This window comes from Capra hircus, chromosome 13 (genome assembly GCF_001704415.2).
Source record: "Capra hircus breed San Clemente chromosome 13, ASM170441v1, whole genome shotgun sequence".
Classification (NCBI taxonomy): Eukaryota; Metazoa; Chordata; class Mammalia; order Artiodactyla; family Bovidae; genus Capra; species Capra hircus.
The window spans coordinates 7,143,054-7,163,146 of record NC_030820.1 but is presented as its reverse complement, the minus strand read 5'-3'; the positions used below and the strand labels follow the sequence as shown (position 1 = coordinate 7,163,146).

Here is a 20,093-nt window from a genome sequence, read left to right as displayed (position 1 = left end):
CTTTTTAGCTATAACACTTGATGAATAATATATGAAAAATTTTGAGATACTGATTTCTAGAAAGCCCACATAGTGATTTAGGCTCTAGACTTTGCGGTATGACAGACCTGTATTCAAATCTTGATTCTGACACATGCTATATGATCTTGTGCATTTTATTGATTATTTCTTAAACGTATTTTCTCCTCTAAGTAGATATAACAGTAGTATTTCTTAAGGTAGTGGTAAGGATTCAATGAAAAGCAGATCATATGAAGTATTTACTACAGTGCGTGAAGCAACTCTAAATTACTGTTGTTCAGTTTAAATATTTAAGATATCAGTTCTGTAGTTTTAGTATGCTAAGTCACTTCAGTCGTGTCCGACCCTGTGCAACCCCAGAGATGGCAGTCCATCAGGCTCCCCCATCCCTGGGATTCTCCAAGCAAGAATACTGGAGTGGATTGCCATTTCCTCCTCCAGTGCATCAAAGTGAAAAGTGAAAGTGAAGTCACTCAGTCGTGTCCGACTCAGCGACCCCATGGACTGCAGCCTACCAGGCTCCTCTGTCCATGGGATTTTCTAGGCAAGAGTACTGGAGTGGGGTGCCATTGCTTTCTCCAGTTTTAGTACAATTTCAGTCAAAATCTCAGTGCAAATTAAAGTTAAGAAAAAGGTTGCCCTTAGTTATCTAAAAGAATAAACAAGTGAGAAGGACTCATAAGTCTTTGAGAAATCATACCAGTATAAAAGGATTTACCCTACCAGTTACAGCATCACAACATTTTATAATGTTGCAGAAGTTTTCAGGTTTGGGTAGAGCATAGGGACAACTGAGGCTTCCCTCATAGCTCAGTTGGTAAAGAATCCACCTGCAATATAGGAGACCCCGGTTCGATTCCTGGGTTGGGAAGATCCCCTTGAGAAGGGATAGGCTACCCACTCCAGTATTCTTGTGCGTCCCTTTTGGCTCAGCTGGTAAAGAATCCGCCTGCAATGTGGGAGACTTGGGTTCGATCCCTGGGTTGGGAAGGTCCCATGGAGAAGGGAAAGACTACCTACTGCTATTCTGGCCTGGAGAATTCCATGGACGGTATAGTCCATGGGGTTACAAAGAGTTGGACACGACTGAGCGACTTTCACTTTCACTTCTCCCAAATGATAGTCAGATGAAATAAGGAAAAAAATTAAAAATCAAACTGTAGGCAGAAACAAAATAGAATGGTGTTTTTGTTAAATTTTATATTTTAGGAGATGAGTAGTAGGAATCACTGGACTTATAAAGAGGAAAAACCACAAAGAATCAACATGTGACTGCATATATGCCAAAAACTTGTACATTGAAACCCGTTATGGTTTACATCTGTTGCCCTGCATCATCTTGTCTCACATGCATTGTGGATTAATTATTTTTAAATATAGTACTATTATTTATATAGTATTATTATTTATAGACATATTAGAATAAACCTGGCTTGGCTTCATAGAAAAAAACAAAACCAGACTTGTTTTATGCAACTTAGATTAGTGAGAAAAACTTGGATTCCCTAGTCGATAAATTACATATTTCAGACAACTGAAAAAAGCATATATTAGTTAATAAATGAATATTAAGCCTGGTAGTAAAACACTGCAGGTTAATAAGATTATATTTCCTCTCAAAAGTAGCCGGGATTAAAAAAATACCAAAGATTTAATGCAAATTATTTTATCCAGTCATTGTTCACACATGGGAGCATGTGTGTATGTGCCATTCTTGCTGTTTGCATTCTGTCCAGTTGTTTAGCTCCTGACCTTCAAAGGTCTGTATATTTTGAGAAGAGGGAAGTATAAATTATTTGATCTTGTTTTTTTGTGTTTAGATATATCCTTCAGAGTTTGGAAAGGAGAGGATGAAGGAAGAGCACATTCAAGGACCAGTGGAGTTATTAAGCATTCCTGAAGATGCTCCTGAAAAGGACTGGTATTAAAACACTCTGGAAAATAAAACTAAACCTCATATGAGTTTGTGTCACTAATTCCAAATTCTGGTCACTTTCATAGTTGGAACTAAAGTTTATATTTGTGCCATTCATGGTTAAAACAGGTTGCAAAGAAAGTTAAAGTCTCCCAGAAGTGGCACACTATTCTAAACACATTTTCTGTATAAATATATATTTCTGTATTCATGAAAGTAATTATTGCAGTTTTGAAAAACATTTCATGGTTAGGGTTAGCTGAATCAGTTAGCTGAATCATGGTTACCTGAATCAGTAAGTTTTGCTTTTTTTCTTAGATGTTGATTTCTATGTAAAGGGCATTGAAACTGTTTACCTCCAAATTATATAATTTTTCTTAGTTAAATAGAAAAATATAAGAATGCAAGAATAATGAAGTTCTTAATCATAATGTAGAGAAATAAATTTTAAGTACTTTTGAATCCACTAGGTGGAGCTATATGTGCACTTAATAAAAATTGGTGGCTAATTTTTATTTGCCAGATGAAGACCCTCAAAGAATATGCTATAGTTAAGTAAGTTGAACTTAAATACCATTTAGTGTTGACATGAATAAAGTTTTACAAGATCAGGTATTTGTTTATAATAAAAGCTAGTGCTTTCCTAGCATCTGTTACACCACAGTGATCCTCTTCAGTGGATTTACTTGAGAAAGCTGTATATGGTAATAAAACAAAAAATAATCTATTCTAAAAATTAAAGTTATAGGTAGCCGCATGTAATTCTTGCTTTCCTTTTCTAAATACAATATTCCAGTCAAAATCCCTAGTCTGTGCCTTGTCAAAATAATAAATTGCACTTAAGTATTTAATGTTAGGCAAGAAGGCTATTCATAAAGGAAGATGGATTATAATAAAAGCCAGTTTGTAATATGTCTTTCTTGGAACAGTTACATTTCTTTTTTTACAAGGAGAGAGGTATTTGTGTTCCTGTCTAAGTAAGCCTAATGAGTTTTTCCCCCTTTTCAGGGCCTCTAGAGAAAAACTGAGAGATTATCAATTCAAACGACTGAAATACTATTATGCAGTAGTAGACTGTGATTCTCCTGAAACAGCTGCTAAAATTTATGAGGATTGTGATGGCCTGGAATTCGAAAGTAGTTGTTCATTTGTAGATCTAAGGTAATTAGTGTGTGTGGTACCAGTTTAATCTTGTGGCACAATGTAACTGTAAGAACTGAGGTATGAGAATTGGCAATGCTGTCTGTTGTTTCATTTTCTAAGAGGATTTCTCCCTTTTAGTAGAATGCTCTTGTAGAAATCACTCTCAAGAAAGAAAACTGAAATGAGAAAGTGCTAAAGTGTCAGATAGAAGTCACCTCACATTTATGTGCTTTCAGATCTGTCAGATGTATTTTTAGGATGGCAGGTTTTATGTAATGGTATTTCTTGGCAGCTGTCTTTTAAAACTAGGGAACCAGAGTGAAGTATCAAAAGCATTGAGGTGGAGGCAAAGGAATTTGCTAACAGACTAGTGTCTTAGTGTCTCTCGATCTGTGCTGTCTAGTACAGTAGCCAGTAATCATATCTGGCTTATTTACATTTAATTAAAAACTTAAAAAATTTTAAATTCATCTGCTTAGTCACACTGGACACATTTCAAGTATTTAACGGCCCCATGTTGGGCAGAACAGAAACAGAACTTTGATGACATCATCATAGAAAGTTCTATTGGACAATGCTGATGAGTAGATGGTCTTGCTGGCCTTGTCTTCAGACTTGGGCATTATTTCCACCATGTGCTCAGGATTCACTGACCCAAGCTGAAAAACCTTACATGGTTGGAAATGTCTGTTCTAAGGAAACCAGGAAGCTAAACTGTTGTATCATTTTATCATTAGCCTAGTTCCTTGAACCCAGTAAACCATTCTACTGTGACACTGTCAATAGAAATCACTTTTTTTTTAAGATTTTTAATTTTAAATTATCAGTATACTAAGGCTTCTCTGGTGGCTCAGACAGTAAAGAGTCTGCTTGCAGTGCAGGAGACCTGAGTTTAATCCCTGCATCGGGAAGATCCCCTGGAGTAGGAAATGGCAACCCACTCCAGTATTCTTGCCTGGAGAAGTGCATGGACAGAAGATCCTGGCAGCTTACAGCCCATGGGGTCACAAAGAGTTGGACACGACTAAGCAACTAATACTGGAGAAGGCAATGGCACCCCACCCCAGTGTTCTTGCCTGGAGAATCCCAGGGACGGGGGAGCCTGGTGGGCTGCCATCTATGGGGTCGCACAGAGTCGGACACGGCTGAAGCGACTTAGCAGCAGCAAGCGACTAATACATAGACACATCCATATATTAAGAGCGTGCTTCACAATCATTGATTCTTTTTTTTTTCTTTTTTGTTCTTTGTTCTACCTCTTGAACCTCCCTCCTGCTAGAAATCACTTCTTTGTATCTAAGTTTGTTAGAGGCTTTCTTGTCAAGATGAAATATTTTAGGGGAAGAAAAAACTGCATCAGTTGATAGTCACTGGCTTTCATACTTCAAAAGCATTCTGACTCATAGAAAAATATAAATAAAATTTTTTGAAAGTTTGGGGTAAGATTTTAGCATGCTTAAGTATATAGCAAGAAGGACCTATCTCATCAAACAAGCTGTTTCCTTTTTACTAATTTCAAAAGGAGGTGCTTGTTTTAAATGTATTAATTGTAGTTACTAAACATTAGAATGTCAGACTGCCTGTCATGAGTTCATGTTTACATGTTCTCAGGATCATTTTGTTCTTTTCCTTTTTGGGACATTTCTGTGCAGTGTTAGAATAACCTCTGGCAGTACCTAGAAAATAGAGTTTTCTGCTGCTATCCTACTATCTAGGGAACTCTTTATTCATCTACCTCAAAATCATGCCTATTGACAGTGTTTAAAATATTGGTCTCAGATGGTTATGTTTCTTCTACTAAATCTATGCAAAAGTGTATGTGGTGGAGGATATTCTGTAGACCTAATAAACCTTAATTTTTCATTCCTTCCCTCAAATATCATTTTTGGTATAATATATAGCTCATGCTTTTTTGTGTGTGTGAAAATAAAATTTATAAAAATGATAGAACCTAAATATAATAATCACGGATCATTTCTCTTTGCTTTTTTCCTCCCATTCATTAGCCTGATGGCTAAGAATTGTCAAACAGTTACAGTAGCTGATTTACATTTAACTGCTGTTGTTTGTGATAGAAATTATAAGATAATATTAAAATTTTTAGTGTTGAAGAATCAGCCTTAAGCTTGTCATTATTTTAGTGATATCTTGTTCGTATGATACTTTATTTTCAGAGTACTTCCCCTTTAATAATTTTGTCTGATCTTCAGAATATCATGAAGCAAGTCACTGACTATGTTATCAGGAATCTAGGTCTTTTTGAAGCACGAGGGGCTCATGTGTGTTTACACCAGACTCGCATTAACTGACTCCTAATGCAGGGTTTCTACCTACAGAGTTCACTTAGATTTAGTGGAATTACAGATTTATAGCTTACGAATTTCAAAAGTTTTGTGCCAAGATTATTTCTAACATTGTTTACTTCATCTGCATGTGTGTTCTGTAGAACCTCTATGTGATATATATGTATAAACTATACTTAATTAGAAGACAATCTAAACTCTGGTTGTTTATCACTGCAGCATATGTTTAAATGAATTCATTTTTTTCCTTTGTTTCTTAGGTTTATACCAGATGATATTACTTTTGATGATGAGCCCAAGGATGTAGCCTCAGAAGTGGATTTAACAGCATATAAACCAAAATATTTCACATCTGCTGCAATGGGAACATCAACGGTATTTCTTCACTTTAGAAAGTATATAGCTGGACTCTGTTGCTTTCAGAAAAGACTTTGTTATTTACTTACATCATCTTTAGAAATGGAAAGTATTCAAAGTTTTAATGCATAAGTACAAATAGAAATGAAACACAAGTGTATTTGCATTTTTATTTACCCCATCTATTTGAACCTGTTTCCAGATTTTTGTTATGCCTTTAAGCCTGAGTCAGTTACCTGCAAATGTTTCTTTTTCCTCTTCTATCTTTCCCATACAGTCTTACTTACCTAGATTCTTTAATAAGTAATATGTCAGTTATTAGTATCCTAGGGAGTAGGGGGAGGAGCTAACCCTCCTTCAAATCACAGTTAGAAGCAGTGCAAATTTAAAATAGGAACACATTTTTTTCTGCAGATATGACCCCAAATTGTAAAAACAATTGAAGTAGAATAATTCTGGACTACTCAGTGTCACATTCATGCTTAATAATAAACAGCCAAAAGATTTTTATTGAATTAGTTTGTTACTTAGCTGCCTAGCTTATCTGCTCTCCTGCCCCATGTACCTTTTACCCACAGCTGAACTCTGCAGCAGCCACACAGGCTTCTCATTGCCTTTCTTGTGACAAACTACCATGCTCTTCTGAGGCCAGCCTGGTGGCAGAGAGCTGCTGTACCTGCCACCCACAGCCTGCGGATGCTGTGTGGCCTTGATTAGTTACTGAGTATAGGGAAACCCCACCAGTGTGCAGTAAGTGAAGTCTGAAAGATTCAGTCACATAAAACCTAAGATCGTGTTATTTTCAAGCCTAAAGACTAGGCAGGCCTATCCAGTCAGCCAGTCGTGAGTTGCTATGGTCTGGCTGTGTCATCCACGTCTGTCTCAGTTTAGAAGTGATTTTGTGGTCATCAGCTTAGTCTTAATAATCAGAATGGAATAATTCTGAATTGTGGAACTAGCAGTAATTTCTCCAACAATGGCAGTTATTCTAAGGATTGGATCTCTTAGTTAATCTGGGGAGATTAGCCTGAGGGGGAAAAAAAAGTAAGGATGTGGAACCCGCCCTGTGATGGAGATTAAATCTCTAACAAGACTCAGAATGGGGGCTTCGTAGAGGACGGGAGCATGTCCCCAGACCGATCGTGTTATAGATAAATTCCTGTGTCATGAGGGTTTCCTGTACTTTGAACCAGTAAATGCCTTTCTAATCAGTGGCTTTTAATCTCTTTTGGAAAAAGGACCACACTGAGATTGTTCTAAAAGCTTTATCAGTAAATTTCAGTTTGTAGACCTCTTGAAATGCCTAGAACTCCAGGTGAAAAACGTGTTTTGACTCGTTCATAATAATGTTAACTTTCACTAGTGCAGTTTCTTATTTTCACCACAGTCAGTCCATATACTGATGAATTTTTACTTCCAGTAATGAAGTGCCTTGCATATAGTAGAGAGTTAGGATACAGGCACAGGTTAACTGAAATGCTTCCCTTTCCACAGGTAGAAACTTTTGCTTTAAGCATGTTATATATTATTGATTTTAGTATGTCTTTATTAGTTTACTGTTAAACATCCACGTTAACAATAAGTATTCCTTACAAGTTTGGGTTGCTGACATTTCCATTTTTATATGTTTATTTTTTCTTATTCGTTGGTGGAAGGTGGAGATCACTTGGGATGAGACTGATCATGAAAGGATTACAACACTCAACAGGAAATTTAAAAAGGAAGAACTTTTGGATATGGATTTTCAAGCCTATTTAGCTTCTTCTAGTGAAGATGAAGAGGAAATAGAAGAACCACAAGGTATTTGTTTGTCTTTTAGTGTTCTACTTTTGTAAGCATTTGAATACTTAATCTAGACTTACTAATGACAATATGTCTTTGGCAGTAGCTTGAAAGAGAATATCTAATCCTTAAATTGTCTGTGAAGTATGCTCACATGTACAGTATTATATATACTTGTAGATAGTAATTGAAGTTTTTTATTTAGAGATATTTTCTTAGCCTGAATTTCTCCAACCAAAGACACTTTTTTTAAAACCCTAACCTCAACAAAAAAAAGGGTCTGGTCTTTTAGACGACACATGATTCTTACAGTTATGCAATCACCTAAACAAGTAAAATGCTTTATTACCATCCCTTTTTTAAACTAAGAGCTTTTGGATTATTTTTTACATACCATTTTTCCGCTTAGTTAGTTTACAAAGTAGACTCTTCTTGTTCATTTAGTGATTATCATAGAAATCGTGGCTTGCATCCTTATTAAAGTTGAAGACTAATTAATATTTTTACCCTCCTAGAGAAGACAAGGACTCTTAAAAGAACTCTCACGCTGTGCCGTGCACTTTGCTTCTTAAGTACCGCAGGACATTAATATTGCTGTTTGGTTTGCATTTTCTCACATTTTCCCTGCTTCTTTTGCTCCTTGTTCTTTTCTAAATCTCATACTTCTGTTTGGGATCATTTTCTTTCTACCTTAAGTATATCTGTGGTAATTTCCAAAATTGAGTTTTAGTTTAGTCTAAAAATGTCCTTATTTGGCCTTTATTTGTGAATATATTTTCATGATTAAAAAAAAATTATAGGTGGACATTCCTCTTGTTCCCACATTGATGATGATATTCTGCTGGCTTCTGATTTTGTTGTACTTTCTTCAGTCTTTTGAAGGTTGTCTGGATTTTATTCTTTGCATTTAAAAGTTTTCTCTTTCCTTTTGTCTTTCTGCAGTTTTAATATGAACTAAGAATAGATTTTTTAAATTTATTATGCTTGGGGTTTATTGGGTTCCTTGAATTTGTGGCATGGTATCTTTTAATCAATTTTGAAATGTTTTCAGCCATTATCTATTCAGGTATTTCTTCCCCCTTCCCTGGGACTCCAATTAAATATATATTATATCTTTTCACTGTAACTTCCATGTTGTTTCTCTCCTATATTTTTTTAATCCACTGTCTTTTTATTTCTGTGCTAGTCTACTTCTGGTTGATCCTTGCCCTGGAGTATATCTTTCGGGTCCCTACTAAATATGGGGTACTAGTTGGTTTTTTAACTTTTGTCTTACTGGCCTGCGAGACTGCCAAAACTGTTGGTTAGTCTCGGCTATTTGTTTGGTGGACCAGTACATGCATTCAGGGCAGTGGTGCCCTCTCAATAATGATCATCTTCTCCTTAATTTTGATTTGGTAATTCTTCACTAACTTGTCAGTTCTTTGAAGTTTTCTTCTTTCTTTTTGAAATAACTTTGAGGCTTGGGTTAGATTTTCTTTGCCCCAGTGCCTTTCTTTTCATAGCTATGAAATGGGGATCATAATAGTACCTGCTCATGGTTGAAAAGATTGAGATAATATATATAGTCTTAGCATACTACCTCATATCATAGATTTTTACTTCTAAAACTTTAAGGATTAATGGCTTTTTGTTTGAAATGTACTAATTAAGTTTTTAAAAACATGCGTTTTTCTTTAGTATTTTAATTGATTGCAAGCTTACCATAATCTATAATTTAGTACCTCTGATAGATACATTAGTATATTTGAATGCTTTGAAGTTACTGGATGTTCCTGTTGTAGTTTATAAGAGATCATACCAGGGCTTCTTACTGTTACAATTTTTTTTCACTCCTTGTATAGAAATAAGTCTTTCACAAAGTATTATCCTTGAATTGGGAGAAAACAGACTTACATGAGTTAACCCACATTTTAGAGCTTCAGAAAGTAAAATTTTAGTACTGGAAAAAATCAATTTAAAGTAGGCCATCAGAGACTTACCACTAAAATTTCAACCTGGAAGCAGCTCGCTTCTAATTATGTTTTCAGAAGTAAGCTTTTAATAGAAAGAAATACATTGCCATTTTGTTAATGCGTTCCTGATGTTTTATCCATTGAATTACGGGATACATGACAGAATTCCATCCAAGATTATTATTGTGGCATAAAGCACAAACAGGGAAAAAATGAATTTCAGCTGTTCAAGTGAAAATGTAAAAGTGTGATAGGATGGAAAGAATGTTGTGGACTATTTTTTATTCATTCAGAGGAAAAAAAAAACTATAAAACATTTATTTAACCAATTTTTTTCACATCACCTTTTGAAAATATAAGGACAATCTGTTAACATTGATGTTTCACAGCTAAATGCTTAATAATATCAGACGTATTTAGTGACCAGTTAGCTATAGCTCATAGACGAGAGAGTCTTCTGTAAAGTTTCCCTTTACTGAGGACATTTACTCAATTCAGTTAGTCTGTATGTTTTGCATTAAAACCTAGGTTCTTAATTTATGTTTTGATGTGGAGAATTACAGTGGAAATACAGAGCAAACAAACTTTTCATGTATTAGTTTTCTTTGGTATTTGTTGCCCATGAATTTTATACTATTCCTTTGTATTATGATTATTTTTATAAAATTGGGAAATGGAAATGTGACGCTTTTCTACATGGGAAAATTAAATGCACAAGCTTATAATTTCTTCATTTTTATTCTTTATGTGCTAATGAGACCCTGAGAGTAAGCATGCTTGCTGATTATCAGGTGGAAAGGACTCGTTATTCTTTGTTTTAGATAAAAGGCAGCTTCCTTTATCTGTGTCATTGAACAGCTAAGTCCATGTATCAGATGCATCCCAACACTATTCAGACTCCTTTTATTGACCATACATGTGTTAGATGGTAGGAGACAAAGGGGGAAAACATGCCATCCCTGCTATCTTGCTTATAGGGTGGAGAAGTTCAAGGATGTTACATGACTACAGGATTATTTTGAGATATGAATTTTAATAAAAACAGTGATTCTCAAGTATACTGTTATCACCGTACTAACTTATATTGCAGCTGATTTTTATTGTAAATAAGATTTAAGTCATTTAATTCATTTTGTGTTGTTTAAGTCTGATTTTTATATTCTGTTGTTATAGTGTATCTGACAGCTTTGAGAAAAGTGCTACAGTGACTGAAATTGAACAGTGAAGTTAGAAGTGACATTATTTCTGTATATTAAGTGAAATTGATTTTTTTGTTAGGTGATGATGGAGTCAGTGTAGAAGAAGATGAGAAAACAAAAAAAAGTCAGAAGGATGATGAAGAACAAATTGCTAAATATAGGCAACTCTTGCAAGTTATTCAAGACAAAGAAAAAAAAGGCAAAGAAAATGATATGGAAATGGAAATTAAGTGGGTTCCAGGTAAGAATTAGATACTAACCAAATGTTCACTGTTTTCCTTCATTTGGGGACATCAGATAGAAAAGAAGGTCAACTCTTTGGAAACATTAACTTAAAAAAAATCACATTTTCAGGAATGTTTTCATGAGGAAGTTAATATGATATTTGCATACATCATTTAATTTACTTCGGGACTACTGTTTTAGACTCTTACTGGCTTATTCTTGGTTTCTTTAATTTACTCACTATAAATTACCGATTTATGAAAGTAGCCCTTTCCTAGGCTTGATTCCAGTGTTCGCAGAATATAGAAACTTGATTCCAGGCACCATGTATTCTAAAGTCATTAAACTTCTTTTCCAAATATGTAATTCATAAGTGGATTTTTCTCTAGTAACCACTAGTAGACTTTACTTAGTGAGGATTCACTAACACAAAATATGTAATACGTAGTTTTCCATCTCAGTTAATGCAATTTTAAAATATTCTTGGATAGTCCAAGAAGTATATATAACATTATGATTTTTATAACTGCCTTGAAGGATTCAGGAACTTTTTAGAGTAGTAAAATACTACTACGATAATAATTAAAACCTTGTCAAAGCTAAACCAAGGTAAGAGGATAAATGAGGGGTATTTTCTAACATAGGTATTTTTTCTTAACAATCCTGGGCAAATCAGCCTGTATCTTTGTGAATAATACTGTTTTTGCAAATTACTGCTTTTTATGTATATCTTAAAGATAAATACAATTTTGGGCAATGATTCAATTATTTTAGCCTCAGTTTGTCTCTAGATGAAAGAATACTGTTAATAACACCATTGCTTAAAAGTTAAGTGTTCTGTATTCATTTAATTCTGTTTCTTACAACTCATTTGTTTTTGCACTGAGAGTAAAATATCTGTTTTCATAGATTTCATAGATTTCATCGATATTTGAGGATAGATCCTTAGAGTAAATTTATCAGGATGTCCATATGTCTCCTACATGTTCTGTAAGAATTCGGTGCTGTGTTTTAACTCGTTTGTTTTAAATGTTTGGCTTTTGCAAGAAGTGGTGGAAAGAAAAAATGAAGTTTAGTAGTATTAGCATATGAGCAGTGGCTAAGGGAACACAATTAGTGTAGCCTGGAGAGGAAAAATCTAAAATGACTTAATATTTTCAAGTACTCGCATGATAAGTATGTAAATGAAGACTTAATCTCAGTTACTACCTCTGAAGTCAGTGTTTCACCAGTGGATAAAAGTTGAATGAAAGGTTTCAATGTAGTATAAAGAGGAATTCTCTGTGTTAAAATTGTTCAGTAAAAGAGCACAGAGGCTGCATTAAGGGATTGTCAGTAAGTTTCGCAGTAAGGCAGTTTGAACCTACCACTCAGAGGTGTGTGAAGAAATTTTTTACTTGAGGTCCTTGGGTTAATGATTCTAAGAAATGTTGGAGTCTATCTTTTAAATCAAATATGTTGGAATTGTAGCTTAATTCAAATCTTAGGATGAGCTTATTGAATGAAGATATTTTAAATGAATGTACTTTAAATTGAGATATTCAGGTGATAATATAAGAAAGAAGATTTAAAATAAATTGATTGAAAAGTTTTCTATTAAATATTTTAGAGAGATATTGAGTGGACCAGATATAGCTTTTGTGTTTATTAATATAGTTTATATAGTGAAAAATACCAAAAAGTGATGTGTAGGAATATTTAAGCAGTACAGTTTTCCTAGGATAAACCTTACTTAGTCATGGTGCATTATCCTTCTTTTGATTCCTAGGCTCAGTTTAATAATGTTTTGTTAAAGATTTTTGCACTTGTGTTAATGAGGAATACTTGCCTATAGTTTCCATTTCTTGCAATGTCCTTGGCTTTTGTTATCAGGGTAATGCTGACCTCATGTAATAAATTAGCAACTGTTCCGTCTGATATTTAGCAGTACATTTTTATCTTGACTTTGCTATTTGTGGATGTGATATTAATGTCATGTAAAATATTTTGAAATATAAAATGAAAAATTATCATCTGTAATTCCATTTCCCTTATTCAGCCACTGAGTGATTAGGTAGATTGTGGTTTAATTTATCATTTCTCTATTGGTGAATATTAAATAATATTTCTAATATTAATCATATTTTAATCATATTTCTAATCTTTCACTTCAGTAGGTCCATGGCATTGAAAAGAAATGTGATCTAAGGCTGTTACAAATCCCAAAGCCAAAAATATCAGTACTTTCTTAGATCTCTTCACTTTCATCACCATTACTCTTTTAGGGTCTTTTACTTATAAAAACAAGTTTTTTAACAAAGATGCTCCTCCTCCCTCCCCAGCCCCCTGTTTTAGAAATGTCAGTGCATGTGAGAACCTGCAGAGACCACAAGGAGAGAAGCTAATGCTGGCAGTCAGGCTCACTCGCCACACAGTAACATGACTTCCTCACTCACATAGCAACTTGACATATGCTGTGGATCAACCTGTGGTTCTCTCACAAGCTGCTGGAACTACCAGTGTCCAAGCCTCAAAATTTAAATCTCAGATGCCAAGGATCTAGAATGTTATAAATAATCTATAGCTTTTTCCATATTTTGAATTGTTTTCATAGGATAGCTTCCCAGAAATAGAATTACTAGGAAAGGACACAGACACTTTTTGTGTCTTGAGATTATTACCAAATGCTTTCCAAAGGGGTTGTACCAGTTTTTAGTGCCTTCAACAATGATGAAAGTGCCAGGTTCATGGAATTATCATCAACGTTCACAATATAATTTTTGCTCTTAGTTGAACGAAGGAAAATTGATATTCTGCTATATAATGCATTTTTTTAAAGTCTTTAACCACAGTATTTTTTGAAGGCCCCATATAGGGTATTATTAACCTGTAGATGCTTGGTGTGGTTGTGCACACGAGTAAGTGTGTGCACTTTCTGTGTGTGTGTGAATGTAAGGGGTCTGTTACTCACTGACATGTTAGATGAGATAAATGAACTTCTCTTTCAGGATCTCGGTTTACTTATTTGGAAAGTGGGGCTAATAATACCTTTCTGGCTTAACGAGGTATTATAAATGTACTTTCATAGTACAGAGTACTATTCATGTCATAGGTGTATTTTGTTGAATTTGTGTTTTAAGGAATGTATGTTCCCGGTAACAATTACCCTAAACCACGGAACTTTTTTGATGTTATACTTCAGTAAACCACAGAGGGTCAGTATAAGATTGTACTTTATCACACATCAGTTTTTCTGTGACTTGAATTTCCCAAGTGTTAAACTCTTTAGAAAAATAACAAGTACTCTTAATAATCATTAACACTTGTTGAACTATGGCTTCAGTTCAGTTCAGTCGCTCAGTTGTGTCCGACTCTTTGTGACCCCATGAATCGCAGCACGCCAGGCCTCCCTGTCCATCACCAAATCCTGGAGTTCACTCAGAGTCGTGTCCATTGAGTCAGTGATGCCATCCAGCCATCTCATCCTCTGTCGTCCCCTTCTCCTCCTGCCCCGAATCCCTCCCAGCATCAGAGTTTTTTCCAATGAGTCAACTCTTCTCATGAGGTGGCCAAAGTACTGGAGTTTCAGCTTTAGCATCATTCCTTCAAAGAAATCCCAGGGTTGATCTCCTTCAGAATGGACTGGTTGGATCTCCTTGCAGTCCAAGGAACTCCCAAGAGTCTTCTCAAACACCACAGTTCAAAAGCATCAATTCTTCGGCGCTCAGCTTTCTTCACAGTCCAACTCTCACATCCATACATGACCACAGGAAAAACCATAGCCTTGACTAGCCAGACCTTAGTCGGCAAAGTAATGTCTCTGCTTTTGAATATGCTATCCATGTTGGTCATAACTTTTCTTCCGAGGAGTAAGCGTCTTTTAATTTCATGGCTGCAGTCACCATCTGCAGTGATTTTGGAGCCCCCAAAAATAAAGTCTGACACTGTTTCCCCATCTATTTCCCATGAAGTGATGGGACCAGATGCCATAATGTTTGTTTTCTGAATGTTGAGCTTTAAGCCAACTTTTTCACTCTCCTCTTTCACTTTCATCAAGAGGCTTTTTAGCTCCTCTCCACTTTCTGCCATAAGGGTGGTATCATCTGCATATCTGAGGTTCTTGATATTTCTCCTGGCAATCTTGATTCCAGCTTGTGTTTCTTCCAGTCCAGCGTTTCTCATGGTGTACTCTGCATAGAAGTTAAATAAGCAGGATGACAATATACAGCCTTGACGTACTCCTTTTCCTATTTGGAACCAGTCTGTTGTTTCATGTCCAGTTCTAACCGTTGCTTCCTGGCCTGCATACAGATTTCTCAAGAGGCAGGTCAGGTGGTGTGGTATTCCCATCTCTCTCAGAATTTTCCACAGTTTATTGTGATCCACACAGTCAAGGGTTTTGGCATAGTCAATAAAGCAGAAATAGATGTTTTTCTGGAACTCTCTTGCTTTTTCCATGATCCAGCGGATGTTGGCAATTTGATCTCTTGTTTCTTTGCCTTTTCTAAAACCAGCTTGAACATCAGGGAGTTCACAGTTCACGTATTGCTGAAGCCTGGCTTGGAGAATTTTGAGCATTACTTTACTAGCATGTGAGATGAGTGCAATTGTGAGGTAGTTTGAGCATTCTTTGGCATTGCCTTTCTTTGGGATTGGAATGAAAACTGACCTTTTCCAGTCCTGTGGCCACTGCTGAGTTTTCCAAATTTGCTGGCATATTGAATGCAGCACTTTCACAGCATCCTCTTTTAGGATTTGAAATAGCTCCACTGGAATGCCATCACCTCCACTAGCTTTGTTCATAGTGATGCTTTCTAAGGCCCACTTGACTTCACATTCTAGGATGTCTGGCTCTAGGTGAGTGATCATACCATCGTGATTATCCAGGTTGTGAAGATGCTTCTTGTACAGTTCTTTTGTGTGTTCTTGCCACCTCTTCTTAATATCTTCTGCTTCTGTTAGGTCCAGACCATTTCTGTCCTTTATCAAGCCCATCCTTGCATGAAATGTTCCCTTGGTATCTCCAATTTTCTTGAAGAGATCTCTAGTCTTTCCCATTCTGTTGTTTTCCTCTATTTCTTTGCATTGATCGCTGAAGAACGCTTTCTTATCTCTTCTTGCTATTCTTTGAAACTCTGCATTCAGATGCTTATGTATTTCCTTTTCTCCTTTGCTTTTTGCTTCTCTTCTTTTCACAGCTATTTGTAAGGCCTCCCCAGACAGCCATTTTGCTTTTTTGCATTTCTTTTCCATGGGGATGGTCTTGATCCCTGTCTCCTGTACAATGTCACGAACCTCATTCCATAGTTGATCAGGTACTCTATCTATCAGATCTAGGCCCTTAAATCTATTTCTCGCTTCCACTGTATAATCATAAGGGATTTGATTGAGGTCTTACCTGAATGGTCTAGCGGTTTTCCCTACTTTCTTCAATTTGAGTCTGAATTTGGTAATAAGGAGTTCATGATCTGAGCCACAGTCAGCTCCTGGTCTTGTTTTTGTTGACTGTATAGAGCTTCTCCATCTTTTGCTGCAGAGAATATAATCAATCTGATTTCGGTGTTGACCATCTGGTGATATCTTAGCTTGACTTAAAAAAAAATTTAGACTGTTTAAACTTCCTGTCTTTTTACATTGGATTGCACAATATAGTGGGCTTCCCAGGTAGCGCTAGTGGTAAAGAACCTACATGTCAGTGCAGGGGACGTAAGACATGCAGGTTCAACCCCTAGGTCAGGAAGGTCCCCTGGAGTAGGGCATGGCATCCCCCTCCAGTATTCTTGCCTGGAGAATCCCATGGACAGAGGAGCATGGTGGGCTACGGTGCATAGGGTTGCAAAGAGTTGGACACAACTGAGTTGACTTAGCATGCATACAGTATAGTAACATTAGGAGTTTTAATTCCTTAAGAGTAAGTATAACGAGAGGCAAATAACAGGTACATGGGTGTAATAACTAGAATGAACTATTCTTTCTGTTGATATTTTAGTTCCTCATGGATGTGAGAGGATGTTATTAATGTTATAAATAATTTAAAATGTTAAATTATACGATTTTTAAGGAAAGCTGTAATTCATTGTTTTGATGTGGGGTGTTGTTTCCCATCTCCTTGTGTTGCTATTAATAGAAAAGTATCCTATCTGACTCATTTTGATGAGCAGAGAAGGTGACACATGTAATTAGCATATTGAGCCTTCATTAATGAACTTGCCTCATTGGGGAATTTGTGATATACGTAAAAGTGAAGCATAATGAGTTTTATCTCATAAATACATAATAACCTCTCCTGTATTAATAGTTCAGTTAATCTGTGTGATAATTTTTTGCTGTAGATAATGCAAGCTGTGTATTTTGACCTTTAACATTTCATCCAGAATATGAACAGACGTGTTCATAATGACATGTTTCTTTCTCTGTCATCTTAAAGGAGATTGTTACTGTTGTTTAATTGCTGAGTCATGTCCAACTTTTTTGCAACCCCAGGTGCCTGTAGCCTGCCAGGCACCTCTGTCCATGGGATTTCCCAGGCAAGAATACTGGCGAGTCCCAGGTGCCATTTCCTTCTCCAAGGTATCTTCGTGACCCAGGGATCAAACTCATGTATGTTGCATTGGCAGGCAGCTTCTTTACCACCGAGCCACCTGGGAAGCCAGTATATAGCTCACCTGTTGCTAAGCATTCACTTTTATTTGGCCTAGATTGACAGGGAAATAGATGTTTGCAAGACTAGGCGTGTGTGTGTGCTCAGTCACGAGTCATGTCCGACTCTTTGCAGCCCCATGGACTGTAGCCCGCCAGGCGCCTCTGTCTACGGAATTTTCTAGGCAAGAAATAGTGAAGTGGGTTGACATTTCATCCTTCAGTCTTCCCAAACAAGGGATGGAGCCTGTGTTTCTGCATCTCTTGCATTGACAGGGGGAGTCTTTACCACTGAGCCACCTGGGAATCCCTAAAGGAGATTAGTATGATTAAATGTCCTCTGTTTCTTAGTTACCTGCTGATTAATGGACACTGGTGAAAGGACATCTAGTCTTTTTTCTATTCAGCATCTTTCAGTGCCTAAGCTTTCCTTCAAATACTTATGCCAAGAACCATTCTAGATACCATTTGTATGAGCAAAACATAACAAATCCTTGACTTCTTAAAGCTTATATTCTGGTTAAGGGGAGACAGATAAGTCTTTAGTAGGAAAATATTTAGAAAGCAGAAGCCTTCCCAGGTGGTTCCGCAGTGAAGAATCCGCTGGCCAGTGCAGGAGACACAGGTTTGATCCTTTGGTTGGGAAGATCCTTTGGAGAAGGAAATGGCAACCCACTCCAATATTTCTTGCCTGGAAAATTCCATAGACAGAGGAGCCTGGTGGGCTACATACCATGGGGTCACAGAGAGTCAAGAATGACTGAGCAACTGAACAGCAGCAAAAGGAAGTAGAGGTCAGAGGGTGAACCATGAGGGGAGAGTGTGCAAGCAGAGGGGTGACAAGTGACTGGCTTTGAAGCTGTGGCTTATATATTGTGTTTGAGGAGCACAGCGAGAGCAGTGTGACCGCAGGGAGGGCGTGAAGGAGAGAACAGTGGATGCAGTCAGAGAGGTGACAGGGCCAAGTCAGAAGGGCTTGCAGGCCAGTTTTAGGCCTTGATGTCTTCACCGAGTGAGATGAGAAGCGATTGGAGTGTTTGAGCTAAGGAGCAGTGAGACCTGACTTGGGTTTTTTCCCAACTTTATTGAGATATAATAGACATATGTTACTTTGTGAGTTTAAGGTGTACAGCATAAATGTTTGTTTCTGGTATCTGTTCTTTATCCCTTGTATTTCCTTTTCCCCATCTTTATGGTGTCTCCCTTTTTGTATTCAGTGACCGAATGGGAAGCGTAAACAGACTGTGACTATGGTATTATTCATTCTTTATTTAGAAATAAAATGTTTTTGAATTAGTTGGGCATCCATTTTACTAGGCAGCCCGGCTTCAAACAGTTTAATTTCAGACTTCTCAAAATCTGTTCACTATTTACTTTTGGCTATGTGTATATCCATTATTTGAGATAGTCACAAAAAAATGGTTTTTTGGTCAAAACTTTTAAAATAATCAGATGTGTAAAATTTTGAGTTCATTGTAGAGGAGAGCATTAGATGGAAAACTGAACTTCAAATAAGCTGAAAAGAGTTTGCATTTTGCTTCACATTTTGGTCAGGGGGAGGAAGCCAGTTTGCAGTGCACTGTTGTTACTTGGCCACAGCTAGTTGATGGCTCAGACTTTAAAACTTAGGTGTACACTCCTTCTGTAAATCATCCAGTCAACAGATTGACTGTAAGGGCCTTGTAAGGTAATAAGCTGAAACTTCTTACTGTGCAAAAAGAGAAAAAAAAAAACAATAAACATTTGAATCATTTGTGGAATGTGTCGTAAAAATGAGAAGCAGCTAGAGTTATCTAAAAGAACAATGCTAGCACATTTTCTCCATAGAGTTGCCAGTAAATTTCTTAGAATTTCCTGGATTATTTTAAAGATAATTTTCTCTGTTGAGATTTAATTTTTTTTTAAGTTTTCCAGTTTTAAAAAAAAATCTAAAGCAAAACTGAAGATATTTTTATAATAACACTGTTTTCAGAAAGTGCTCAAGATTCTCATACGTTTAGAAGTTTTAGGTGAACTGGTCTGCTGTTTTAGGATCCCAGTTAAGTATGTAAATCAATAAGGGCCTCTGGTTGCCAGCGCCTAGGCCGTTGCTCTTCATGTGGTCCTTCCGACTCTGCATGTGTATCACGTCAGTTGCGCCATTTGCATCTACAGCCACAGCTTCCAGGCAGTAGTACTTTTTTGGACTTTGCCTTAGATTTACAATCTGCCTGAAGTTGATTCAAGAGCAGAGAGTGTGTTTCATGTATTGTTTTCCCACAGCTATGCTGATTTGTTTGAAGTTGTGAATTCTTTGGTCTTGAAAGCAGAGCTTTTGCTTTTTCTGTTTGAGGCTGTCCCACATCATCATTCTATATCCTAACTGCCTGGCTAGCAAACTGTCATTTTTCTCACACATGTTCCATATGTTATTTTGACAGAATTCACTCAGACTGCTTTCAGCAGTTTCATTATTGCTCATCTTTTTTTTTTTGTCCCCCTAAAATTGAAAAGCCATATATCCTTACACTACTTTAACACATTTGGTTTTTTTCCCCAATTTTTTTGTGATAAAATACACATAGCATAAGCTTTA

At 36.4% G+C, this 20,093-nt stretch overlaps 1 protein-coding gene across 3 annotated transcripts in view; it reads left to right on the top strand.

Annotated features, from left to right (window-relative positions):
• Positions 1-20,093, top strand: part of ESF1 (ESF1 nucleolar pre-rRNA processing protein homolog) — a 62,722-nt gene that overhangs the window by 7,715 nt on the left and 34,914 nt on the right. For all 3 annotated transcript variants that reach the window (XM_005687820.3, XM_005687822.3, XM_005687821.3), the window contains exons 5-9: positions 1,842-1,942; positions 2,945-3,097; positions 5,643-5,757; positions 7,395-7,539; positions 10,755-10,916. In XM_005687820.3, the coding sequence (XP_005687877.2) occupies positions 1,842-1,942; positions 2,945-3,097; positions 5,643-5,757; positions 7,395-7,539; positions 10,755-10,916 (676 nt within the window). The remainder of the gene's footprint in view (positions 1-1,841; positions 1,943-2,944; positions 3,098-5,642; positions 5,758-7,394; positions 7,540-10,754; positions 10,917-20,093) is intronic.